Here is a 19247-nt window from a genome sequence, read left to right as displayed (position 1 = left end):
GGTTTCCTGGCTGATATTCCTGTGTTGTAGACTCCGGATACTGCATGGACAGTACATAACGCGTGGGACGTTAGTGGGCCGTAGTAATATGTTGTTTGCCTCTTCCCCTCTGTCCATGTCCTTGCCTTCATCCTGTTCTCATCTAGCCTAATATTTTTTTCTTTTTTTCTATTTTGCTTTTGTGCCTTCTACCTGCATTGCACTACTCCTGTGTTTGTTATTACATTGCAAATACCGTTGCATGCACTTGTACTGTGGGGAGTGCAAGCTGAGGTAGAGATTGGTGCGCTTTTTGATGCATTTATCATCTATATTATTTTTTTTGTTTCTACATTTTGACACATTGGTGTGCCATTGCCTTAATTACTTACTTGCTTTATATATATAGTTGGTTCTAGTTTGGAGAAAGACACTGCTCAGATGCCTAGGTAGAGCTAATGCACATATCGTGCAGGAAAAAATAAGGGTGGTATTACACGGCCCGATACACCTGATTAGCGAGCGCCGATCTGCTAGATTATCGTACAGCAAGGGCTGAACGGACATCATTAACGTCAGTGACAGGTCTCTCAGCCAATCACTAGCCAAGACGGGACAGCACTGCGGCCAGTGATTGGCTGAGCGGTCTGTCACTTCAAAGACAGGTTAGGAAGTATCAGCAGTGGCTCTGGTCAGTGCGGCAACATGGACAGGTAAGCAGGGGCGGTCTTGGCATTTCTGGGGCCCCAAGCGAAGTTATGTCTTGCCCCCCCCCCCCCCCCCGCCGACACGCACTCCACAACAATAGACCGCTCTGTGCTGCCCCAGTAGTATATACCCCTTGTGCGCAGCCGCCAGTAGTATATACCCCTTGTGTGCAGCCGCCAGTAGTATATACCCCTTGTGTGTTTCCCCTCAGTAGTATATACCCCTTGTGTGCTTCCCCCAGTAGTGTATAGACGCCTGTGTGTTCCCCTAGTTATATATAGCCCCCCGTGTGCTCCCCCAAAAGTATATAGACCCCCTGTGTGCTGTCCCAGTTGTATATAAACCCCCTGTGTGCTTCCCCCAGTGGTATATACCCCATGTACTGCCCCCAGTTGCATATACCCCCTGTGTGCTCTCCCACTAGTATATAGACCCCCTGTGTGCTCCCCCACTTGTATATAGCTCCCCTGTGTGCTCCTTCAGTGGTATATAGCCCCCCCCCCCGTGTGCTCCCCCACTTGGATATAGACCTCTTGTGTGCTCCCCTACTTGGATATAGAACCCTGTGTGCTCCTCCAGTAGTATATAAACCCCCTGTGTGGTTCCCCCAGTAGTATATAGACCACTGTGTGCTCCTCCAGCAGTATATAGACCCCTTGTGTGCTGCCCCCAGTTATATATAGACCCCCTGTGTGCTCCCCCAGTTATATATAGACCCCCTGTGTGCTGCCCCCAGTAGTATATACACCCTCTGTGTGCACCACCAGTAGTATATAGACCCCCTGTGTGCCCCGCCAGTAGTATATAGACCTCCTGTGTGCTCCTCCAGTAGTATATAGAACCCCTGTGTGCTGCCCCAGTAGTATATAGACCCCCTGTGTGCTACCCCAGTAGTATATAGACCCCCTGTGTGCTCCCCCAGTAGTATATAGACCCCCTGTGTGCTCCCCACTTGGATATAGACCTCCTGTGTGCTCCCCCAGTTGTATATAGACCCCATTCTTCAGCCCCCAAGTAGTATATAGACCCCCTGTGTGCTGACCCAAGTAGTATATAGACCCCTCTGTGAAGCCCCAGTAGTCTATAGCCCCCCTGTGTGCTCCCCCAGTTATATATAGCCCCCCTGTGTTATCCCCGTTATATAGCTCCACTGTGTGTTCCCCCCATTTATATAGACCCCCGCTGTGCGCTCCCCCAGTTACACAGGCCCCTGTGTGCTCCCCCTCCCATATAGTATATAACACAATAAAACAAACACTTATACTCACCTGGGTCCGGGCGTCTCCTCTTCTCCTCACTCTTGTGGCCGCGCTTGCCTTGTCCTGGCGCCGATGCTCCAGTGATGTCACTGGAGCACCGACACCACAAGGACAGAGCGGCCACTTGTGACCGCAGGGAAAACACTTCCTGCGGCCACAAGAGTTACTGACAGGAAGGGAGCCAATGGCTTCGCCCTGTCAGTGCTCCTGCTGCTGCTGCATGTAACTGTGAGCGCTCATTACGAGTGCTCATAGTTACAGTTCAGATCACAGCAGCGAGCCGGCCCTGTCTAGCGGTCCTGAGCACAAGAGAAGAGCGGGGCGTGGGGGCCCTAAGCGATTGCTTGGGGTGCTTGGTGCCAAAGACCGCTACTGGATGGTTGTTGGTGGGATCAGAAACAAAATCCCTACAGCCTTTAAGTTATTAGACAAAACAGTTGTTCTATGCAGAAAACAGACTGAACAGGGTTGGTACACTTGTACAAGCTTACCTACAGTACAGCCTCTCAGTGTGCAGTATAATGCTGACTGGCACGTGGATGGGTATTGTGTATGACTGGAATTACTGATAACGAATCAGACCAATTTTGCAGATTATCACTCCGTGTAATAAAGTCTGATGATGAACATAAAATTGATAGGTTCCCTTCAATGAAGGTCTCCCTCAGTGTGAATGTAGATGGCTTATTTTACAAAGGTTCTTTTGAATTCTGTGCATTAGTGTATCTCCAAAAAATACCATGGAATTACAGACAACAAAATCCTAAGAGCTTAGGCCGCGTTTACATTTGTCCGGCGGTGCGGCGGCGTTTCCCTCAAGCGCCAGAGGGAAACGCATTATTGAACTGATCCCATTGTTTTCAATGGGATCGTTCAATATATGCGGCGTGAATGCAGCGCCGGAGGCAAGCCGTGTGATGACGGATGCTGTATTCACTCATCTGGCTCTAGCCTCCGGCGCTCCGAGAAGAGGCTCTCTGGCAGCACACCAAAGCCCCAATGTGTGGGATTGGGGTAGTGTGTGTTGGGGTTAGATGGTACACTGTGCAGGGGGTCAGGTGGGGTTGTGTGGGGTCAGGTTTCATTGGTGTGTGTGTGTGTGGGGGTCAGGTTGGGAGGTGTGTGTGGTTGGACAAGGGTGGTGGTGTGTGGGTGGATCAGGTGGGGTAGTTTGTTGGGGTGGGTGGGTCTGGTGGGGTAGTGTGGGTGGGTCAAGGTGTGTGTGTGTGGGGTAGTAGTGTGGGCAGGTCAAGGTGGGTGTGTGTGGGGGGGGGGGGGGTGGGGTAGTGTGGGTGGGTCAAGGTGTGTGTGTGTGTGGGGGGGGGGTAGGTGGGGTAGTGTAGGTGGGTCAAGGTGTGTGTGTGTGGGGCGGGGTAGTGGGGGTGGGTCAAGGTGTGTGTGTGTGTGTGTGTGTGTGAGGGGGGGTCAGGTGGGTATGTGTGTGTTTGTGGGGGGGTCAGGTGTATATATACGCCCTGCGATCATTATGGCAGTTCAGAGCGTGGCTGTGCGGCGACCCCGCTCTGAACTGCCGCGGTCCCGGGTGCTTCATGCTTCTAGTATAAGTGTAAAAAAAAAAAAAAAGTGTTATTAATAAAAAAAACTCCCCTAATAAAAGTTTGAATCACCCCCCCCCCTTTTTCCCATGTTATAAATAAAAAAAAAAAAAATAAACATGTTTGGTATGGCCGCGTGCGTAATCGCCCAAACTATTAATTTATCACAGTCCTGATCTAGCACGGTAAACGGCGCAAGCGCACAAAAATCCAAAAGTGCAAATTGCACATTTTTGGTTGCATCAAATCCAGAAAAATTGTAATAAAAAAGTGAAAAAAAAATCGCAAACATTAAAATCCACCACTGAATACATACATGCAGGGGTGCGGAAGCATGTACACCCTGGAAACCCCATTTGCATTACTTTATGTAGAGCAGTGTAGGGGCTGCCACTATACTATACTGCAAGTACCTTAAAATCCCTTTGAAAATGACAGGAAAACCTATAGGGAAAAGAAATAAAAACTGATGAGAGCAAATTGTGACAACTGATGGCAACTGATGACAACTTATGGCAACTGATGGTTTTTGCTGAAAAAAAGGATGGGGCCTAGACGGTGATGACATGACAGAGGGGCGGGGTCTATTTGACATTGTGGGCTGGGCTAAGTTGCGCTTTGGGCGATAAGCCCCACCCAGGTGGCAGAATCCACAGATGATAAAAGATTACTTTTTACTAAAACAAGCACCATGACATATGATATAAAATAAGGTATAAAAACTGCAACATTTACCCTTTACAAGTCATAATGCAAAAAGGAGGGACAGTGTCACTGTAAACTCTCCCATATTAGGTGTACCTATTTAGTACTGAGTGAGACATCCTGCTCAATTATGGCATTGATATTAAGGTGCTAGAAATGTATAGGTCACGTCACTATTTTAGAGTATATTGTACGTTTACATTTGGCACAGATGTAGTGGCACGAACTCTGTCTCATGAGCCCAGTGTAGTGTTAAATTTTAGCACTAAAGGAGTAAGATACATTCCTAAACTAGAGATTAGTGCAGCCACAAAAATGCCCGTGCAGCTTCTGTCAAAATTTCCTATTCGGCTGCACATCTCCTGTAACCAGAGGGCACATCACATTCTGTTGATTTGAGATATTCTGTTGTTTTGACAGCAAACATGGGCACCACCAGCACTCAGGTAGGCTGCAACATCAAGGAAGGTCAGCATGTTCTGCGATACTTCATCTGCCGCCAACCTTCATTCCGTATCGTCCCTTAGACGACATTTCTTCCTGATTCGAGTATTTGGTCTAAATAAGATCTGAACATTGTGACCATGCGTTGATGCTTTTATGCCTATTGCCGTCATGTGATATGTGATATTTTGATATTATTTTATAATCACTTGGTAGAGTATATGCTAAAATATTCCATTCATCCCCTGCAGACTTGAACAACCTACATATAGTACAGAGCTTTTGATGCACAATCCTTTTCTCATAGAAGAATAAATTCTCAAGGCTGTGTATTCCAGAATAAGACAACGGGTGATAAATATAATTAGATAACGGAGGTAACACGGTGTGAGCTCTGCTGGCATCAGTAATTGTGTATAGGCATCCGCAATGAAGAGTCCAACCTTAATTATCTGTTTACCTCACTTTTCATTTCCTTCTTAATTAAACGGAGGTAAACACAGGGATGAAGACATTACAAGCATTTCAGGATCTTTTTTATTAGTGTCTTGAAAAAATATATTACGATAAATATATGAATTGTTCTTATTGTGTTCATTGTAAGGAGCAAAGAAAACCTTTACAGTGAATCACATCCATCCATTTATAAAAAGGCTTTGATTTTTTTAATCTTATAAAACGTTTTACACTATCTTTTTTTCTTCTAAATTAGAAGCTCAAACACATCCATTTTCATCATTTGCTGCTTTGACTTCTGAACTGGCGTAACAAATAGATTTGCGCCTTGTGACCTGCAGAGGTGTCCTTATAGATGGTTTCTTAATTCCGCCCTGTGTCGTGTCTTATCCTTCTCTTTGCTGCTTGCCCAGCCTTTGTACCTGTTACCTGTGCTTACTGTGTTCCTCCTGCTCAGACTTCTGCTTAATTACCAACATCTTCTACCTGTTCCTATGGTATTCCACTTAGTCACATCAGCCAGTAGCCTCTAAGACTATGCTCGTGGTAGAAATTGGGGAATTCTGTGAGCTAAAGTTGACATCCCTGTGATGAGGTTGAAGTTTGAATGCCAGGGGAACCCTTTAACACTGCTTTTCAGTTTAGCCTTATGCAAAATCTGGACCAACTCAGTGAATACACTTTGACTGCCAGGTATGCCTTGTGTTACAAATATAGTGAGTAGAGATGAGCTAACTTACAGTAAGTTTGGCTTGTGATCTCCTGAACTATATGGCTGTATCCATGTTTTCCAGGCAGTCCTTAGGCTGCATCCATCTTCTCCAGGCAGTAAGAGTAGATTGCCAGAGTCAATTTGAGAAATTCCAAACTATAAGGGTCTTTTTACATGGCCCGACATGGGGCCAAGCTAGGACGCAAAGGAGCTCTGATCAGCGAGATCCACACCCATTCACTTTGTCTTTAGATGGTATTGTATCATTTGTGCAGCCATGGCAACTGACCGCAGTTATACATATATCTGAGCTGCTAGTTTCCAGATCACACATGCAATGCATACATACCTTCTGGCACTGGTGTGTGATTCGGCACTGTCAACTCCCGACTTGCTCTCTGGCTCCTTCAGCTGTCAGTCCTGGCTCTGGCAGGCTGGGACAGCAGGATGCTGGATCACACATCAGCGCACTAGGTATGTATATACTGTTTGTGTGATCTAGAAACTGACAGCATAGATATATGCATATCCATGCTCTTCGTTTCCCTTTTCTATTAGCTGCACATCTCCTGTTAAAGGGAACCTGTCACCCCCCCGTGCCGGGGTGACAGGCTCCCGACCCCCCGTTAGAGCCCCCTATACTTACCTAATCCCGCCGGGTCCCGCTTCTGGAGGTGGTCGGGTGATGAAGATCTCAGCCGCTGCAGCCTGGCGCGCGGGCTGAGAGATGAGTCCAACGCTCATAGAGAATGACAGGAGAGTCCAGCGCTCCGTCATTCTCTATGAGCGTTGGACTCATCTCTCAGCGCACGCGCCGGGCTGCAGCGGCTGAGAACTTCATCACCCGACCACCTCCAGAAGCGGGACCCGGCGGGATTAGGTAAGTATAGGGGGCTCTAACGGGGGGTCGGGAGCCTGTCACCCCGGCACGGGGGGTGACAGGTTCCCTTTAAACTTTTATGCCTGCACTCCCAGCAGGCAGAGATAGTACTGACTTTAGTTATTGAGGTGATATTATGCTGATGCATCAGGGAATTTAGGGCAGAAAGGGAGAGAATGCAACTTGTGATCAGAAAGTCAACATAATGGCTGATCAGGTCACATGACCCAGAGACAGTCATGAAATTAATATATGCAGCAGAGCTGGGATAAAACAGATGAGTATGCATTATATGGGCAGACGTAAGTAGAAAATCTATAAGTGCCTATTCATTATGATTTGAGTAAACACCTGTCATAGGGGATTTTAGCAGTCCATAATTGACTTTAGCTACAGTAGTTGCACCCTTGTATTCTGTACCCGTAAGAATTAGAATAATCTCTAACAGCTTAAAGAGGATGTATCACCAGGTACATCCTCTTGAATTTAACACACCGATAGATCGTTGCAGTCATGGGGAAGCCAGTGTCGCGGTCCGCCTTTCGAACCGCAGCCCGATTCCTGTGTATGGCGCCCTTCTATCCAGCGGTACTGGGCCGTGCTGAAGCACTGGAGGTCGGCCGTCCTGCCCTCAGTGGGAGGAAATTCCCTCCCCTCTATGACGCGGCTCCATTAGAATCAATGGAGCGGGCCGGCCAACCTCCAGTGCTTCAGCACGGCCCAATACTGCTGGATAGAACAGCGCCGTACACAGGAACTGGGCCGCGGTTCGAAAAACGGACTGCGGCACCGGCTTCCCCATAGCGGCGCCATTCTATTGGTGTGTTAAATTCAAGAGGATGTACCTGGTGATACATCCTCTTTAAAATTCTTGTTTGTTCCACATTATGCATTCCAGTTATTGCTTCTAGAGCAACTGTTTAGAGTAACTTGGGATGATTTACACACGTATAAATGTCCCCTAATAAAATAAAGACAAAAAAGTTAAAATAAATTAAATAAAAATACTAACTTAATATATAAATTTTGCCTAAATCTAAACATATATGAAAGAAAGTAGCTCTGATATCTATGTGAATCATTTTACCAGGGAAATTTGAATATTGGTTCATAAATTTCTCTCCATTTCTTTTGTAATATCAAGAAGTAGAACTTACCAGATGTACGTTGAAAGGAAATGAATACCACATGCAGCAATCCAGGGATTCTCTAAATACTGTGATACAATACTTCTGCAAGTGTGACTGAAGAGAATGTGGAGTAGATCAGAAGTCACATAGAATTTCATTACAATATGGGTATAGAAACATGAGAGGTGTGTGCACAATGCTCTATCATAGATACTGCACTATTGTCCTTCAGCTTGTGGAAGTGTTCGAGCCACACAGAATAAGCAGATAATTTTTCAAGTTTATGTGTAATTCTATCTGCTCATAATGGAGAGATAAAAAGTGAAAGTCAATAGTGTTCACGTTTGTAAACTGCCTTCTTTACAAGTCTTAAAATTTAACTTGCCAAATTTTTAGGGAAAGTCATACAGTTTTAGAAGAATAGCCCTCCAGACATTTAAACCTACTGTATAATAGACAAATAAATAAATATATATGTACAGTCAATGGCTAGACGGCCTAGGTTTTACTTTATTTGCCAAAGTGTTGCCGATGTCTTATGTTTTTCCTTGGACTGACAAACAAAGCGACTGTGGTCAGTTTAAAGCATATATATATATATATATATATATATATATATATATAGTGACAATCTGGGGGTTACTCACTCGCTGGGATCGCCATCTCCTGGGTCTGAGGGTCTGAGACAGTTGGCACATCAGAAATTTCAGTCCAGTCAGTGCTGTATGCTTTAAACTGACCACAGTTGCTTTATTTGTCAGTCCAAGGAAAAACAAAAGACATTGGACAACACTTTGCCAAATAAAATAAAACCTAGGCCGTCTAGCCACTGACTGTACAACACAGCTTCCCTAGCTGTCACTTCTAAGCCCACTGCTCAACATTACCAGATCCACTGGTCTCAAGAAGACTTCTTTGCTGTAGCTCCCACAGGCCTAGCACTGCCTGTGTTCTCCCACCCTGGGAGTCTTCACCTGGGAGCCATCACCTGGGAAGCTCTGAAGTCTCTAATAGAGCCCCACCAGGTGGGTTTCAGAGCCTCATCAGCTCTTAGGTTGGAGTGGAGTATATGGACAAGGGGCTCCACCTGAACCCCAATTCCCACTCCAGAGGCACATTACTGCCTCTCAGAGCCCCACCATGCCTATATATATATATATATATATATATATATATATATATATATATATATATAAAATTTTACACACATACACAAAAGTTATTACGTTCAAAACATACTAGAAGAATTTATGATAGTTTCAAGTTTTTAGGGTGGTGGTCTTCACTCTAGAAGGCTAGTACTGTAGCGCGAAAGATCATAAAGAAACATATTTCTAGGTCTGTTTTTTTTTTTTACATTCTGACAGAGCGCATAGCTATGTTTAACAATATGAACAGACTCTATTCTTGACATTGTTACATAGCATTTGGCATGTCGGAGGTTAAACATTAGATAGTTCAAGTCAAGGCCACTTGCTTCAGTATGACTTCACTTTGGCTGGGGTTTCCCTGTAATCCATTTAGCAAATTAAAGAGATTACTTTTATTGGTGCCATTATCTCCTATTCTCTTGCGGTTGAACCACTTAACCTGTGCTTAATTGAAAGAGATACAGAGGGTACAGTAACAAATACAATCAAATGAAAGGAGCAATAGGATCTGTAGACCAAACAAATGATCAGCACTAGGCTAACAATAGCAGATTAGAGGTGAGATCAATTAATTAGAAGCTATTGTTGGTGTTGGGTGACTGCCAAGCTTTCTAATAGCCTAAGCCATCATGTCGCTGTGTTTTGGAGGATTTTAATGACTGGGAGTTAATGTGTATATTAAAGTAATTACTTTCTTTAATAATTACTTCGTGCAACTGGAAGATGCAAGCATAGGCCGTTGTGAAGAGCCGTCTGTTTTGCATATGATCATATGGGATTAGAATGAGAGTATCTGAGAACATCCATAGATATCTATTACTTATTTAATGAGGAGTAATGATCATGTTAGTGATCTAAAATTACAAGCCGGCTTCGGATACCATGTGCTGGCAGAGCTTTGTTCTTAATTTTCCTGGTTTCTTCATGTTCTCATCAGTAAATGAAGACTACTTTCCTTTGTAAATAACAGAGAATCTGTCCCTTTGAAAGACATGTGTACATTACAGCTTCTATCAGTTCTCCTAGGTACAGTAACCTTGTGTCAATTGAAAGCCCCCCCCCCCCCAACTCCTTTTTTTTCTTTTAAAATTGCCAATGCACTGCGTCAGAGAGCTGTGCATGGCAGCTATAAGGTATTGGGGCCGGTTCACACTATACCAGGGACAGTATTGTTTCTCTTTAAAGGGTGGTCCCAGCAGCTAAAAAGTTATTTCTACCCTTGCTTCTAGGAGACATGATGTTTCATCATAATACAATCATAGTCCACCATATACGGACAAGGAGAGAAAGGAACACTGCACCTTACACCTATGTCTGACACTTATGCCTCTCAGCTACATTTAAAACCAATGCCAGGATGTTGGTATATAATTTGATCAAACCACATTGCCCCATGTACCACGTGCAGGTCCCCTGGTTCACATGAGTCCCTACACTAACTCACCACTATGTCAGTCAGCGACCACCAACCCCGCGAAATGAGCACTTACAAAGAAGGGAGGTTATAGAATGGCCCTGAAACTCCACTTTCACACGACCAATCCCCAAGGAGCCCCCCAAAACCCAGCAGGCATCGCGGGTGGAGAAAGCTGCCACCAAGCAGCCCAAGTGTGAACATAGTCTTATCACTCACCATTGCTCCTGCAGGTAGAATGGGAAACATAGGAGGTACTATTTATGTGTGCACAGGTGCCTCCTGATTGGGGTCACATGGGTCTTACCAGGAGGAGTGCTAACAGAGAGAAACGCAAAATACGGACAAGGAGAGAAAGGCAATCCTTTTTCTCCTTGTCCGTATAGTCCACCACATGTTGGCATAGTTTTACCCACAAGCGATAATCATTATATAGTACTGGGCTCGCTAACACTACCTGTGACTTGCATGCGGGAAGAAAAGTATTGTCCTTATCAATAATTAGTGGGTGCCTCACTAGTGAAGCTGACCCCATTGTTTGAGGAGCCATGCCAAAGCCCATGTTCTTTTTACTAAGGGCAGTTCACATGGAGTAAAAGAGGCAGAATTCCGCGACTGAACTCTGCCGCGGAATCCCGCCAGCCTCAGTGTCATACAGTCTTTCTATGGGAGGGCTTCTGCACCTCCACTCTCCGCACCTCTCCGCTCACAGAATTGACATGTCAATTCTTTGAGTGGAGAGGCACGGAGAGAGGAGGTGCAGAAGCCCTCCCATAGAAAGACTGTATGACACTGAGGCTTTTACTTCATGTGAAAGTCAGTGAAACTTCCCAGTGTGACTTGCGAATGTTTGCCTATAGAATTATATTAATCATTCTATAGAAAAGTAGGTGCTAAATCCATTCCTACAAGACAGAGGGAGGCCCATTAATTAGACAGGGCCAATGTCACCGTATTGTGAACAGTAAGCCTTTACACTAAGCAGTGTTTTAACTTTAGTAGCTAAGGTCTGAAGTGTGTGCTAAGCTGACCGATGAGAAATTACTTTTACAAATGTTTCTTTTGTGAATATTGATTGTCAGATACACTGCTGATCAGCACAGTATGGGCAGATGTATAAATAAGTACAGAGGATTACTATAAAAAAGCCTTGCTTCTTGTGTTAGACGTTTCCGGTCTGTTTAATTTCATAATTTTTCATTGAAAATCAATAGTGCAAAGCCGGACAATTCAGGTTGAATCATTAAAGATATGACAGCAACATATAAGGTGGTGATCCGCTTTGATTTAAAACATTTCATCCTCGGCTCTTAGTGCAGGTAAGGGCCCTTGTCTGCTTTACTTTTTCCATAAGTTCTTAAATGAAGCAGATTAGATAAATCCCCCCCCAAAAAAGCCTGTTTTCTTTCATACTTTGCTACCAAGCTTAAGTCACTTAACATAAAATTTTATTTTCCTTGTGTTGTCAGACAATAATCCCTGTGTGCTGCAAATGATTGCGTCTCCTGAGTATTCAAAAGCCGGCCAACAAATGAGAATATGTGTCACCTTACGGTGGATGATGACAAGAGTGTTACTATTATTGCTGGTGGTAGTCTTATCACTGTCATCGTAACTTTTTCAAGACCAGACCATTTTACCCTGTTGGGCCTCATCTACACCTCAGTTCTTTTCTGTCTGTGAATCAGGATCCTAATTTATGGACAGAAATATTGATTTCAGTGTCTTAACCCACATTTCTTTTAAAAATACATCAGTTTTTGGCTACTGATCCGTTCCAGTGATCAGTGGGTCAGTTTCAAATGGACAACACATGGATGCATCTGGGTGCTGTCTATTTTTACCATAGCATTGACATATAGTAGCTAATAGGTACGGGAAGACTTGAGATTTTTTTAATAGAAGTAAATTACAAATCTGTATAACTTTCTGATATCAGTTGATTTGGGAAAGAAATCAGATTTTTGCTCGACAAACCCCTTAACAACACAGGGCGTATATTTACGCCCTGTGGCTGCCTCGGGGACTTCAGAGGGTGGCCGCGTGGTGATCCCGCTCTGAACCGCCGCGGTCCTGGGTGCCGCATGTAGCCCGGGACCGCAGCTATTAGCGGGCACGGTCCGATCGCTGTGCCCGCTAATCAAGCAATCAGATGCAGCTGTCATCCTCTGCCGGCCGGGGTCTGCGCCGTAATGGCGCTGATCCCAGCTTGGCACTCGGTTGTTTTCGTCTCTTTTCGGTTTTTGGCTAATTCTACAGCATAGATCTCAATGAGAGATCAGAGTGCATATACTACAAGTCCCCCAGGGGGGCTTCTAGTATATGAAATAAATAAATAAAGTCATTATTGATAAAAACAAAACAAACAAAAAAAAAAACCTCCCCTAATAAAAAATCCAAATCACCCCCCTTTAAATAAACATTAGAGATGAGCGAACCTGGTTCGAGTCCATCCGAACCCTAACGATCGGCATTTGATTAGCGGGGGCTGCTGAAGTTGGATAAAGCTCTAAGGTTGTCTGGAAAACATGGATACAGCCAATGACTATATCCATGTTTTCCACATAGCCTTAGGGCTTTATCTAACTTCAGCAGCCACCGCTAATAAAATGCCGAACGTTCGGGTTCGGATCGACTCGAGCATGCTCGAGGTTCGCTCATCTCTAATAAACATGTTTGGTATTGCCGCATGCGTAATCGCTCAAATTATTAATTTATTTCATTCCTGATCTCGCACGGTAAACGGTGTAAGCGCAAAAAAATCCCAAAGTAGAAAATTGCGCATTTTTGGTTGCATCAAATCCAGAAAAATTGTAATAGTCAAAAAGTCGCTTAGGTGCAATCAAGGTACCAATAGAAAGAACACATCATGACGCAAAAAATTACACCTCATACAGCCCCATTAGCCAAAGGATAAAAGCGCTATAAGCCTGGGAATGGAGCGTTTTTAAGGAACATATTTATGTTAACAATGGTTTGCATTTTTTACAAGCCATCAGATAAAAGAAAAGTTATACATGTTACATATCGTTGTAATTGTAATGACTTGAGGCACATATATAACAAGTCAGTTTTAACCCAGTGAGAACGGCGTAAAAATAAATACCTCCCAAATAAACAAAATGTGTTTTGTTTTTTTGTTTTTTCATTTTCACCACACATTGAAAGTTTTACAGTGTGTTTTTATGAAAAAAATTTAGCCTGTCATTGCAAAGTACAATTAGTGGTGCAAAAAATAAGGGCTCATATGGGTTTCTAGGTGAAAAAATGCAACTGTTATGGCCTTTTAAGCACAAGGAGGAAAAAAACGGAAGTGCAAAAATCGAAATTGGCTCTGTCCTTAAGGGGTTAAGTATTTAAAGTAGGGCTTAAATGCTTTAAGGCTTTTTTACACACTTCAAGGACTACTAGTGAAGAACATAGACAAAGACCACAAAAATGCACCCCCCAAAAACAAGCAAAAAAAAAAAAAAAAAGGCAACTTTGCACATGTTTTCTCTTTTATGAAGAAACTTATGGAGGTGTATGCTGAGTGTTTTAACGGCTGCCAGTTACTAGTATGCAATAAATGAAAGTACATATTAAATATATATATTTCCTTACAATTTGCTTCCAATGAGTGATAGATGTCACTGTATGAAGGCATTGGGGTTGTAAGAATAATGCCCAAGTTACTGATCCATCCTTATCTGCCACCACCACCGTTTCGTTGTGGCTAGGTCCTCTCTGCTTCTTCCTTCTCCCAGTGATGTGCTGACCCTGCAGGACAGCTCAGCCATTCACTGGCCATAGCAGTGACCAACCTCAGCCTGTGATTGACTGAGTGGGTAGTAACCTATAGGATCAGTAGGTCAGTGGGGGAACTAGAGAGGACCAGGGATCGGGTGTCATCAGAATGGCTGAAGTGGGGTTTTCGGGCAGGTTAGTATGGGTTATTGTTATTATTTTGACTATACCTAGGACAGTCCTAAAAAATGAAAAGGAAAAAAAAGTTTTGTATCTGAACAACTCCTTTAACATTAAACAAGTTATAACTATGATGTGTCAAAAATCATATTAATACATGGCATGGATTCATACAAGACATGGAAGCAAACTTATTAGTAAGGGTACAACCTCGCTGCATCCTATGACTGTATTAGAAAACTGCAATGGTGATATGGAATGTGATTTCTAGCAGGTATATACCAATGGCTGCTATCCACAGAAATTTTATACCATAACAATTAGCAATTAAAACAATGATATATAAATATATATATATATATTTTTTTTCATTAATGATTTGAATATGAAGTCTTAAAGATTACATTTACAGTACAAAGTAATTCCCAGAATAGCGTGTATTCATTACAGAATGGAGTCTTGGAGTCTACTTGTAAAATTTGATAAATTCACTATAAGCATCATTTTAATTTGATGGCAAAAACACTGCAGCACTTTATTGTAAACACCTGGATATTGTAAGTAATAAAATGTGACAGAAACAGATGTACGTATTGCTTCAAACTGTGCAGAAGAACACAGTAAAATTTATGGCGAGATCTGGACAAAGTGTCAAACAGCAAGATTTTGGGCATTTCACTATTAGGGGCGACTATAACAGCTGTGTGGAGTTTGTCGCTCATCTCTTTGGTCTGCATTGTCAGTAAAAACTGGAGTTTTGACTATGGAGGAGTGTGAAAACTTTCCTAGTGACGAAGGCGTAACTTTCAGAATGAGCCCCAACCCTTGGCATAAAGGCTGTCAAATGGACAATCATTTGTTTACCTTCACTTACACTGAAGTGTTCATCAGACTTCATAACATAAAGCTTTATCAAATGTTTGGAAGCAGAGTTGGTTACAGAAAACAATCTTCTTGTTTACATCAGCAGTCTCAGAAGGGAGGAGGGGGAGGCAGAGAGAAGAGATCACACACAATTTTTTGTGTGTTCAGTAGAAAGCAGCAGCTCAGAACTGGGAGAAGTAGACTGAATTGATAAACAGAACAAATGAGCCTCGGATCAGCGGTTGAACACGAACCAAACTCCCTTTATTTGGAATTACCCATAAAATCACCAGTCAGACATCAGGATACCCCAGGCAAAGACGCCAATGCGTTTCCGGTGGTTAACCACCCTTAATCATAGCCTTGATTTTATGGGTGGTTCCGAATAAAGTACTATTTATTTACTGATTAGATAATAGCAAGTATGAAAGTCTAAAGACCCAAATCTTTTCAGCCCACCTGTACTATACTAGTCTGCCCTTATTTATTTTCCCTGTTTTATCATTTATCATATATACAGTAAGTGTACCTGTTGCTTCAAATATAGAATATAAAGAAATGGTCTGTACAATAGTTATATACTACTTGACAACAACATTGTTTTAACTAAATTCAGATATATTGCTCGAAGAAATGAATGCTTCTTAATGTTCTCTATGGAAGAATAAACTAGTCCAACCCAAATATATTTCACAAAATGAGATGTAGTGTGCTAAAACTATCCTTATGTTTGAGTTCAGCAGGAGGGCAGATCTCAGTCTGCTGGCTGTGCTCAGTAAGTGTTACTGCATTTAGTGGGAATTATTACAAGATGTTTTTTCCTACATGTGTCCAAAATCCACAACCTAAGGCTTGATCATTCCTTCACGTGTTTGATAAGTAACTAAGCTTGCTTCAACAAATCCAAAGTTTTCAGATATTTTGTCTTTTTTGTCATAAATTGATTCTGAGACTAATATAAAGCATTATACATAGAAACATAGAAGATTGTCAGCAGAAAAAGACCACTTGGTCCATCTAGTCTGCCCTTGTAGTATTTCCCTTGTCGTAAGCTTAAAATAGATATATGTTTATCCCAATCAGGTTTAAATTCTGTTCTTAGAGATTCACCAACAACATCTGCTGGAAGTTTGTTACAAGTATCTACTACTTTTTTAGTAATGTAATATTTTCTCATGTTGCTTCTGATTTTTCCTTCTACTAACCTCTGACTGTGTCCTCTTGTTCTTGCGTTCAGTTTTTTTTTTTTTTTAACTCCTTCCACCTAAACCTTATTTAGTCCCTTAACATAAAGTTTTGATCATGCCCCCCCCCCCTCCCCTTTCTCCTCTTTCCACCAGACCATACAGATTTACATTATTAAACATGAACTCTGGATAGGAAAATATTTTTTATATTAAAAGTACAATAAAAGTTGTATATGTGTGTGTGTATATATATATATATATATATATATATATATATATATATATATATATATATATATATATATAGATATAATGTATTAACATATCTGTGCGGATCTGCTAAGCTGGTAGTTGATTGACATGCAAGAAGTGAAGAAATCTGGCCTCTGTGCCAATTCACTTTGTCTCCTGCTCCATTTGCTATCCCCCCTTAGGAGACAGATTACATAGATTGCCTCTGTCTCACATTGAGTTTGTTTGCTGAGCACAGGCTGATGATGCAGACTTGACAGGCAGCAGGGCGTGATGTCACAAGAGGCTTGGCTGGATCTTGTTTCCCAACCCCTTGAGTGATTCACCATCTCTGACCAGCTTCCTCAGCCTACACCTGAGCAGGAAGGAGTGACAGAAGCAGCTGCTGCAACTTCACTGTGCAAGTCTGCAGTTAAATTTGGGCTATGTTCACACATGTTCGAGTTTCACTGCAGTGCTGCAGTGTCTTCACATAAGTAATGCAGTAACACAATTAAATGATGCTAAACGGCACAGAGGATCAAAGCCGGCATTGCCAATCCTGCCTGGAAAAAAAAACAAAGCAAAAACAGTATATCCCATGTAGAATAAAATCCGATAAAGTCCTTATTGTGGGGCTCAACCTCAAAGATAAAAGATGCATAATATTAATACATGCATAGAGATGAGATGAAGAAGAAAATTTTATTAAATTCAAAAAGTTCTTTACTTTATTCCAATATTGGTGTTACAGGCAGAGAATATAGTGTGCTGTGTGGTGTTACAGGCAGATAATATAGTGTGCTGTGTGGTGTTACAGGCAGAGAATACAGTGTGCTGTGTGGTGTTACAGGTAGAGTATACAGCGTGCTGTGTGGTGTTACAGGTAGAGAATTTAGCACTGTGTGGTGTTACAGGTAGAGAATATAGCGTGCTGTGTCGTGTTACAGGTAGAGAATACAGCACACTGTGTGGGTGACAGGCAGAGAATACAGTGTGCTGTGTGGTGTTACAGGTAGAGAATACAGTGTGCTGTGTGGTGTTACAGGCAGAGAATATAGTGTGCTGTGTCATGTTAAAGGTAGAGGATACAGCACACTGTGTGGGTGACAGGTAGAGAATACAGTGTGCTGTGTGGTGTTACAGGTAGAGAATACAGTGTCCTGTGTGGTGTTACAGGTAGAGAATACAGCGTGCTGTGTGGTGTTACAGGTAGAGAATACAGTGTGCTGTGTGGTGTTACAGGTAGAGAATACAGTGTCCTGTGTGGTGTTACAGGTAGAGAATACAGCGTGCTGTGTGGTGTTACAGGCAGAGAATATAGTGTGCTGTGTCGTGTTACAGGCAGAGAATATAGTGTGCTGTGTCGTGTTACAGGTAGAGGATACAGCACACTGTGTGGGTGACAGGTTAAGAATACAGTGTGCTGTGTGATGTTACAGGTAGAGAATACAGCGTGCTGTGTGGTGTTACAGGTAGAGAATACAGCGTGCTGTGTGGTGTTACAGGTAGAGAATACAGCCTGCTGTGTGGTGTTACAGGTAGAGAATACAGTGTGCTGTGTGGTGTTACAGGTAGAGAATACAGCATGCTGTGTGGTGTTACAGGTAGAGAATACAGTGTGCTGTGTGGTGTTACAGGCAGAGTATATAGTGTGCTGTGTGGTGTTACAGGCAGAGAATATAGTGTGCTGTGTCCTGTTAAAGGTAGAGGATACAGCGTGCTGTGTGGTTTTACAGGTAGAGAATACAGTGTGCTGTGTGGTTTTACAGGTAGAGAATACAGTGTGCTGTGTGGTGTTTCAGGTAGAGAATACAGTGTCCTGTGTGGTGTTACAGGTAGAGAATACAGCGTGCTGTGTGGTGTTACAGGTATAGAATACAGTGTGCTGTGTGGTGTGTGGTGTTACAGGCAGAGAATATAGTGTGCTGTGTCGTGTTACAGGTAGAGGATACAGCACACTGTGTGGGTGACAGGTAGAGAATTCAGTGTGCTGTGTGATGTTACAGGTAGAGAATACAGTGTGCTGTGTGGTGTTACACATAGAGAATATAGCGCGCTGTGTGGTGTTACAGGCAGATAATACAGTGTTCTGCATGGTGCTACAGGTAGAAAATACAGCGTGCTGTGTGGGTGGGACCACAATGAAATGATAAAGTACTGCAATCCATTCAGCGAAACAATGACACTGCAATGTATGAACACAGCCTAGATGTTCTGCAACAGTTTTAGGCTGGGAATGGGCAGGGTAGAGGAATGTGATGAACAGCTAAAGGAAAGCAATGAATTTTAGAACCTGTAATAATGTGTACATCTGCTCCACCAGGAAGTACAGCCACAAAATACAGAACAAAGACCCCAAAACAAATGGATTTTTGGTGGTTTCAAAACTGGGCTTGACAGGTAGGCAATGCTATATTCTTCTACAACTTGTTTATTTTTTTTTCCCCTCTACCTGGAGTTTAAGTCTTTCCTGATGTTTACTGATGTTTTTCCCCTCACATCCTCCACCATTTTTGTAGCCTTTCTTTAGACTCATTTTAAGGCTGTCAAAAATGAATACCCCTAAATCCTTCTCCTCTGAAGTCTTTGCCAACACAGAAATGTCAATGTGATACATGGATAGCAGATTACCCTTCCCCAAGTGCATTATTTTACATTTGGA

The 19247-nt window shown here is 42.8% G+C and overlaps 1 protein-coding gene across 8 annotated transcripts in view; it reads left to right on the top strand.

The window, feature by feature from the left end:
• RARB (retinoic acid receptor beta) overlaps positions 1-19247 on the top strand; it is a 508146-nt gene that overhangs the window by 261585 nt on the left and 227314 nt on the right. For 6 of the 8 annotated variants that reach the window (XM_069958671.1, XM_069958665.1, XM_069958664.1 and 3 more), the window contains one exon: positions 18909-18985. The exons of the other annotated variants lie outside the window; for them this stretch is intronic. In XM_069958671.1, the coding sequence (XP_069814772.1) occupies positions 18909-18985 (77 nt within the window). The remainder of the gene's footprint in view (positions 1-18908; positions 18986-19247) is intronic. 8 annotated transcript variants of the gene reach the window in all.

The sequence above is a fragment of the Dendropsophus ebraccatus genome, chromosome 2 (assembly GCF_027789765.1).
Source record: "Dendropsophus ebraccatus isolate aDenEbr1 chromosome 2, aDenEbr1.pat, whole genome shotgun sequence".
NCBI classification, from domain to species: Eukaryota; Metazoa; Chordata; class Amphibia; order Anura; family Hylidae; genus Dendropsophus; species Dendropsophus ebraccatus.
The sequence above is the reverse complement of the archived record's forward strand: the minus strand, read 5'-3'. Positions and strand labels throughout refer to the sequence as shown.